General features: G+C 48.8%; 1 protein-coding gene across 2 annotated transcripts in view; it reads left to right on the top strand.

Moving 5' to 3' along the window:
- FSCN1 (fascin actin-bundling protein 1) overlaps positions 1-7,267 on the top strand; it is a 50,089-nt gene that overhangs the window by 38,016 nt on the left and 4,806 nt on the right. For both annotated transcript variants that reach the window (XM_015406416.1, XM_015406415.1), the window contains exon 3: positions 4,253-4,409. In XM_015406416.1, the coding sequence (XP_015261902.1) occupies positions 4,253-4,409 (157 nt within the window). The remainder of the gene's footprint in view (positions 1-4,252; positions 4,410-7,267) is intronic.

The following is a 7,267-nucleotide window of genomic DNA, read 5'->3' as shown; positions in this document are numbered from 1 at the left end:
CACACACACACACACACACCCCACACGCCCCCACACACACAAATCTGCAACTGGTTAGGAATCTAGAGAAGCTGGAGGAGTGGTAAAATTAGTCTTGCTACTTGTCAGGGACGTTTTGCCAGCTCCGTGGAATTGCACGCAGGCTACAACCAGTTGGTAGGTTCATACTTGAGAAAATGGTGGCTTGCCTCTCCCCACCCCCACCCCACCCCGTGGTGACTGCATGTTGGACAGCAACTCTCCTTCAGGACCCACAGTGCTGCTTTGTCCAGGTAGGTAAAGGTAAAGGTCTCCCTTGCTCAAAAGCCAGTCGAATCCGACTCTAGGGTTGCGGGGCTCATCTCCATTTCAAAGCCGAAGAGCCAGCGCTGTCCGAAGACATTTCCGTGGTCATGTGGCCGGCGTGACTAAACACCAAGGCGCCCGGAACGCTGTTACCTTCCCACTGAAGCGGCACCTATTTATCTACTTGCGATTCCTTGCTTTCGAGCTGCTAAGTTGGCAGGATTTGCCCAGGTAACAAAGCACAAAGCAGGTGACAGCCAAGATGCTTTGGGTGTGCAGACGTCCCACGGGTGGCTTCTTCGGCCTGGCCAGACTTGTGTTCAAATCACGCCTGAACTGAGCAATAACTGAACCCTCACCTCTCTCCCTCTCTCCGTCTACTCAAGAGAGGAACGGAAGCCGCTTCCTTTCTCTCCTTATCGTCGAACTCCCTCCCTCCCCCAGCTTTCTTGGCCGAATGAGCCAATACATCGAGGAATGCAGAAATTCCACATCCCAGATGTGAGTGAACCCCAGCTGCAGGGACTAAAATTGTAAAGCCCGTTGTTTCTTGGGAGGGGGATGCGAATGGGCAGGATAGATAGGGATAATCCCAATGCAAATATTGCTGAATGGGCATGAATGCGCAGGATAGATAGGGATAATCCCAATGCAAATATTGCTGCATCGGGCCTTGGGGAAGACTGATTGGGCTGGCCTGTACCTACAGTGGGGGGCTCCAGCTCCTTCCGTAAAGGGTTTTTTTTAAAAAAGAAGAATCAGGGGATTCTTTAAATGCTTTTGAGAAGAAGTGGGGAAGGGCGGGCGGCCCCTCTCCCTCCCCTCCTGCAAGATTCATAGGCCCTCCCCTGAGAGAGAGGTGGCCTCTGGTGTTGGGGGTGGATTGGAGCTGACATAAAAATAACAGCAGCCCCACCAGTCAAATGTTTGCCCTGCACCTGGTTTACGGGCCTGCCGATTGGGGTTGGCTGCGGCAGCTAGGATGCAGGGATGTTGTCTTAATCAGTGTTCCCTCTAAGCTGAGTTAGTGTGAGCTAGCTCACAGTTTTTTAGCCTCTGGCTTACACCTTTTTGTCTTAGCTCAGGAAGGAGGGCTCCAGAGCAAACTTATTTATGCAGCAGCCAAATTGCTCACTCACAACTTTAAGGCTAGTAGCTCACAAAGTAGAATTTTTGCTCACAAGACTCCACAGCTTCGAGGGAGCATTGGTCTTAATCAGTGTTCCCTCTAAGCTGAGTTAGTGTGAGCTAGCTCACAGTTTTTTAGCCTCTGGCTTACACCTTTTTGTCTTAGCTCAGGAAGGAGGGCTCCAGAGCAAACTTATTTATGCAGCAGCCAAATTGCTCACTCACAACTTTAAGGCTAGTAGCTCACAAAGTAGAATTTTTGCTCACAAGACTCCACAGCTTAGAGGGAGCCTTGGTCTTAATGCTGGTTTTTCCTCTGGGGGCTGAGTATCTCTGGGCCGAATGGAATGGGAGACCTCTTGCCACCGAGCGTAGGCACCCCTGAGATCAGGCCCTGCTTGCCTCTGCTCCTCTGCCACTCCGGAAGATCTCCGGCCATTCGCCTCTGTCTTGCGCACTCTCATTTAAAGGCCAGCAGTTCGAGACCCGGGTGCGCCGCATGACGGAGTGAGCTCCCATCTCTAGTTCCAGATCCTGCCAACCTAGCCGTTCGAAAGCAAGAAATTGCAAGTAGATCAATAGGTACCACTTTGGTGGGAAGGGAACAGCGTTCCGTGCGCCTTGGTGTTTAGTCATGCCGGCCACATGACCACAGAAACGTCTTCGGACAGCGCTGGCTTTTCGGCTTGGAAACGGAGATGAGCACCGCAACCCTAGAGTCGGATTCGACTGGCTTTCAAGCAAGGGAACCTTTACCTTTAACTTCCGTGACAAGAAACGTTTGAGCATTTAAGGAACCATCTCTTTGCTGCTGCTACACCACAAGGCACAGCCCCAGGGCGAAGTTTCCCTACGCAGGGCCTCGCAAAAAGAGCTGTTACCTTCCTGCTCTTTCGTGGGGCTTGCGCCAGAGCACTCCCTGTTGTATTAAAGGTAAAGGTTCCCTTGCTCGAAAGCCAGTCAAATCCGAATCTAGGGTTGCAGTGCTCATCTCCATTTCAAAGCCGAAGAGCCAGCGCTGTCCGAAGACATTTCCGTGGTCATGTGGCCGGCATGACTAAACACCAAGGCGCACGGAACGCTGTTACCTTCCCACCGAAGCAGTACCTATTTATCTACCTGCAATTTCTTGCTTTCGAACGGCTAGGTTGGCAGGAGCTGGAACTAGAGACGGGAGCTCACTCCGGCATGCGGCACACTCGGGTCTCGAACTGCTGAATGACCGACCTTCCACAGCCTGCAGTTCAGCGTCTTAACCACGCGGTCCTCTCCTTTGCCTCCTGGCAGGGCTGCCTCTGGGGCCGGAATCTTGAAATCGAGACACTTGCCAAGCAGGACAAGAGAGCTTTTTTTAAAAACACACACACATAGTTTTGGAGACGGCATCTGTTGACTCAGCACTTCTCTGGGGGTTGTTGTCCAATGTGAGCAACTGTTGGGTTGCGGGCAGACGTCCTTTCGAGGATTCTTTGCATGCAGAGAAAAGGGGGCCCACCTCAAGAATTTGTGGGTTGGCTTTAGAGTCCAGTGGGGCCTGAGACCCAACAGATATCCCAGGGCGTAAGCTTTTTGTGAGTCACAGTTCTCTTTCGTCAGACAGACGGAGCTTTGATCCACAAACGCTTATAACTCTGGGGAAATGGTGTTGGTTTCTGCGGTGCTCACGGCCTTGGGTTTTTTGTTGTACTTAACCCTCCTCAGACTAAACCAGTTTAGGGATATGTCCAGTTGGTCCGTCCCTTGACTGATGGAATGTTCTGGAAAGACCCAAATAAGCAGGGGTTGAGAAATACCTGGAGGTTTTGTGGGTGGAACTTGGGGAGGGCAGGATTTGGAAGGGAGAGGGGCAGTGTTCCCTCTAAGCTGCAGAGCCTTGTGAGCAACAATGCTACTTTGTGAGCTCCTGGCATTAAAGTTGGCTACTGCATAAATTAGTTTGCTCTGGAGCCCTCCTTCCCGAGCTGAGACAAAAGTCTGTGAGCCGGAGGCTAAAAACCTGTGAGCTAGCTCACACTAACTCAGCTTAGAGGGAACACTGGAGGGGGGGCGTAACGCCGTCGAGTCTGCCTTCCAAAGCAGCCGTTTTCTCCGGGGAACGGATGTCTGTAATCCGGAGAGCAGTTGTGGTTCTGGGGGAAATTGACAGCCCCACAACGCCTGTTGGGTGTGAGTTGTACCTGAGCGCATTGAGATTGGCATGGTGCCAGTCGTCCCTCGTCCCAGATGGCGAGATCTCACCAGGCCTTGCTCGGGTACTTCTGAGCCTCTTTTCCGCCATATGGACTAACAGCCCCGAGTTTCTTCAGCACGCAGATAACGAGACAGGCATATGGTCTAGCTGCCTCATGTTTGGGACCTTCTGTGCCTAGTGTCACAGAAAGTGTAGGTTTCCATGCCTAGAAAGGCTAGATCCTGTGGACCTAGAGCCAGTTTGGTGTAGTGGTTAAGTGTGCGGACTCTAATCTGGGAGAACTGGGTTTGATTCCCCACTCCTCCACTTGCAGCTACTGGGTGACCTTGGGTCAGTTACAAGTTCTTTCAGAGCTGTTCTCTCAAGGGCAGTTCTCAAGAGAGCTCTCTCAGCCCCACCTGCCTCACAGGGTGTCTGTTGTGGGGAGGGGAAGGGAAAGGAGTTTGTAAGCCGCTCTGAGACTCCTTTGGGTAGTGAAGGGCGGGGTACAAATCCAATTTCTTCTCTTCTTCTTCTATGCAAATGGGATATTTGCATAATTTACCTGGCTTGGGCACGGGGAAAGGGGGGGGGCGGGCAGAGCTGTGCTAAGGAGCCCACCAGATAACCTTCCTGACTCTCTTTGTTCCGCCTCTTTGTTCCCTGCAGGGATGGACCTTTCAGCCAATCAGGATGAGGAGAGCGACCAGGAAACTTTCCAACTGGAAATTGACAGAGACACCAAGAAATGCGCCTTCAGGACCTATACTGGGAAATACTGGACCCTCACCTCGAATGGCGGTGTACAGTCCACTGCCTCGACTAAGTGAGTTTCTGTTGTTTGGTGTCCTGGTTAAGAGCGCGGACTCTGATCTGGGTGACCCGGGTTTGATTCCCCACTCCTCCACATGCAGCTGCTGGTGTGACCTTGGGTCAGTCACAAGTTCTTTCAGAGCTTGTTCTCTCAAGGGCAGTTCTCGAGAGCGCTCTCTCGGCCCCCACCTACCCCACAGGGTGTCTGTTGTGGGGAGGGGAAGGGAAAGCCACTCTGAGACTCCTTCAGGTAGTGATGGGTGGGGTATAAATCCAATCTTCTCCTCTTTTTCTTCTCCTCCTGCGCTTGGAAGATTACTCATATTTTTACAGGTCGCGCTAACCACGCATACGCTTGAGATGGCTTAGGGCTGTTCCGTATTCTGATTTTCTTCATTTGTGTGTTCCTGTTGCTTCAGGGGTTCTCCCCCCCCCCCGCCCCCCAGTGTTTTTGCTCACTCTAGTAGGGGGCAAAAGACATGTGGAAATTGGTGGGTGGGCCAAAGCAATAGGGACAGACGAGTGACAAACGTGAGAATGCGGAAGAGCCCTTAGACAGAAACCAGCAAGTCTTAAATATCAAAGCAACAAAGGCATCGAATAAAAGTAGCGAATCAAACCCTGTTAGCTTAGGAAATACGGCCACGGAGGCACAGAGAAACAACACCATACGGGGGCGGAATATAAATGCCTGAGCTGGGAAATGAAGCTTTTTTACTTGCTTTTGCAGCAAGATAGGAAATAAAGCTCTTCACCTGCTTGCGGCAAAAGCAGATTTGAGTTTCAGCCTCGGTCCGGGTTGGGCTTGGATCTCCTTCAGACCACAGCGGGGTCTGCAGTGAGTGGTTCGGTGGGCGACGGGCACTGTGCGCTGCTTGCTGGGCTTGATGGTGGGCCTCCTCCCGTAGCTGCATTTCTCTGGGTTCCTATGACTGGCTGAGAAATCCTTGCCTGGAAGGGGTGGTGGTAAAGGGCGGTTTGGATGTCTGCCACAGGTACTCCTTAGTTCTAAACCAGGGGCGGGCAAACTGGCTTAACGTAAGAACCACATAGAATAAACGTCAGAAGTGTGAGAGCCGCGAGACACGAACAGCTATCACACATTCAATAAGGCTGCCAAAAATAAAAACAAAAGGGGCAAAAAACAGATATTGTTAATGATATTTATTTTTCTAGCGGTATTTGTTTGCTAATGATATTTATTTGTCAGAGGAGGGGGGTGGAAAGAAAGAATGAAAGAGGTGGAAAGAAAGAGAGAGAGAGAGAAACGGAGAAAGCAAATAGATGGGGGGAAGGAAGGTAGAGAGAGGAAGGGAGGGAGGGAGAAAGAGAAAAAGAGAAAGTAGGGTGGAAAGAAAGCAAATAGATATGGGGGATAGATATATAGATATAGATAGATATAGATATAGATATATAGATATATACCGTGTTTCCCCGAAAATAAGACACTGTCTTATATTTATTTTTTCTCAAGAAGACACACGAGGGCTTATACCACAAATGCATAGAAATCCTGCTAGGGCTTATTTTTGGGGTAGGTCTTTTTTCGGGGAAACAGGGTGTATATATTTGGAAAATATTTGAAAAATATTTGAACACCTTGTCTTAAAATATTTTATTCATCATGTTAAAATAAAACGTTCCATAATCAATTTTTTTCTTTTCTTTTTTCATTTTTTCCAATTTTTCGGGGAAAAACAAAAAGGCTTCAGGGAGAAAAAACGTTGTTTTTTTTAATTTTTCTGGTTTTTTTCCGGGCCTTCACATCTCTACCAGCATCTGTCTCTAAATCTTTAAATGTGTCATTAAAACATCCTGCCAGTTTTTAATCCAGTCTGGAGCTTTTGACAGAGCGTCTTCTGCACGGGGACGCCACAACCGTGGGCCTGCCTTCTGGGAGCCCGCACACGGCCACCCGGAAGGAGAAACCCAAGGTAGATCGTGCGGCTCCTTTTTCTTCCCTGTGTAATTCCTGTGTCACCAGTTACCATGTCGGATTACACAGGGAAGCCATTGAAATCCACAAACATAACCAATATAAATGCATAGCTTAAAGTAATGAAATTTTTGGTATTATTAATCTTTTTTGGTTAAATAGAAACTATGGTAAAAAGATAAGAGTATACAGAAACTTAAGCAAACTTATAGAAATTTTTTAAATATGGTGATAGTTATAAGAAAATATACTGATCTCTTTGTATGTTTTATGTATGTAAGTGGATGTTTGTTATGTTGTATGTTTGTTTGTTGGTGTATAATATGAAAAACAATAATAATGTGCTTTATGGGTACTTAAAAAAAATCACAAACATAAACACCATTTCAACAAGAAAGAAGAGAGTTTAAAAATAAGTAGGGCATGGGTTTCCTGTCCTGAAAAACACAAAGGGCTCTATGTCTGACAACAGCACTAGAGATCAGATTAGAATTTCAACAGCCGATCCATATGCAAAAGAACCTCCTCAGGAAAGCTCCTCCATTAGCATGTTCACAGCCTGGGGAATTCCTACAAGACCATGACTCAGCCCTACCCCACCTTCCGTAGTAGATATAAATTACCTGCCTACCATTTTTCTTCTCACCCTCGACACAGAGAGTACTCCATCTTTCTGTGTTATACCTCTGAGGATGCCGGTCACAGTTGCTGGCGAAACGTCAGGTCCTACAATGCCAAGACCGCGGCCACACAGCCCGGAAAATCAATAACTAATGAACTCCGGCCGTGAAAACCTTTGGCAACATATTTAACGCTGTCTCTCTCACCTTGGCCCCCTGTCCCGAGGCAGGGAAGTGTGTGAGTGTGGCCTTTTTAAGGGTTCTTATCCCTTCCCCCTCCGAACGTCGTAACGTTTTGCTCTTTCCGCCCCCCCC

Source organism: Gekko japonicus, unplaced genomic scaffold, assembly GCF_001447785.1.
Source record: "Gekko japonicus isolate JY-2015 unplaced genomic scaffold, Gekko_japonicus_V1.1 scaffold3101, whole genome shotgun sequence".
NCBI lineage: Eukaryota > Metazoa > Chordata > Lepidosauria > Squamata > Gekkonidae > Gekko > Gekko japonicus.
The sequence above is the reverse complement of the archived record's forward strand: the minus strand, read 5'-3'. Positions and strand labels throughout refer to the sequence as shown.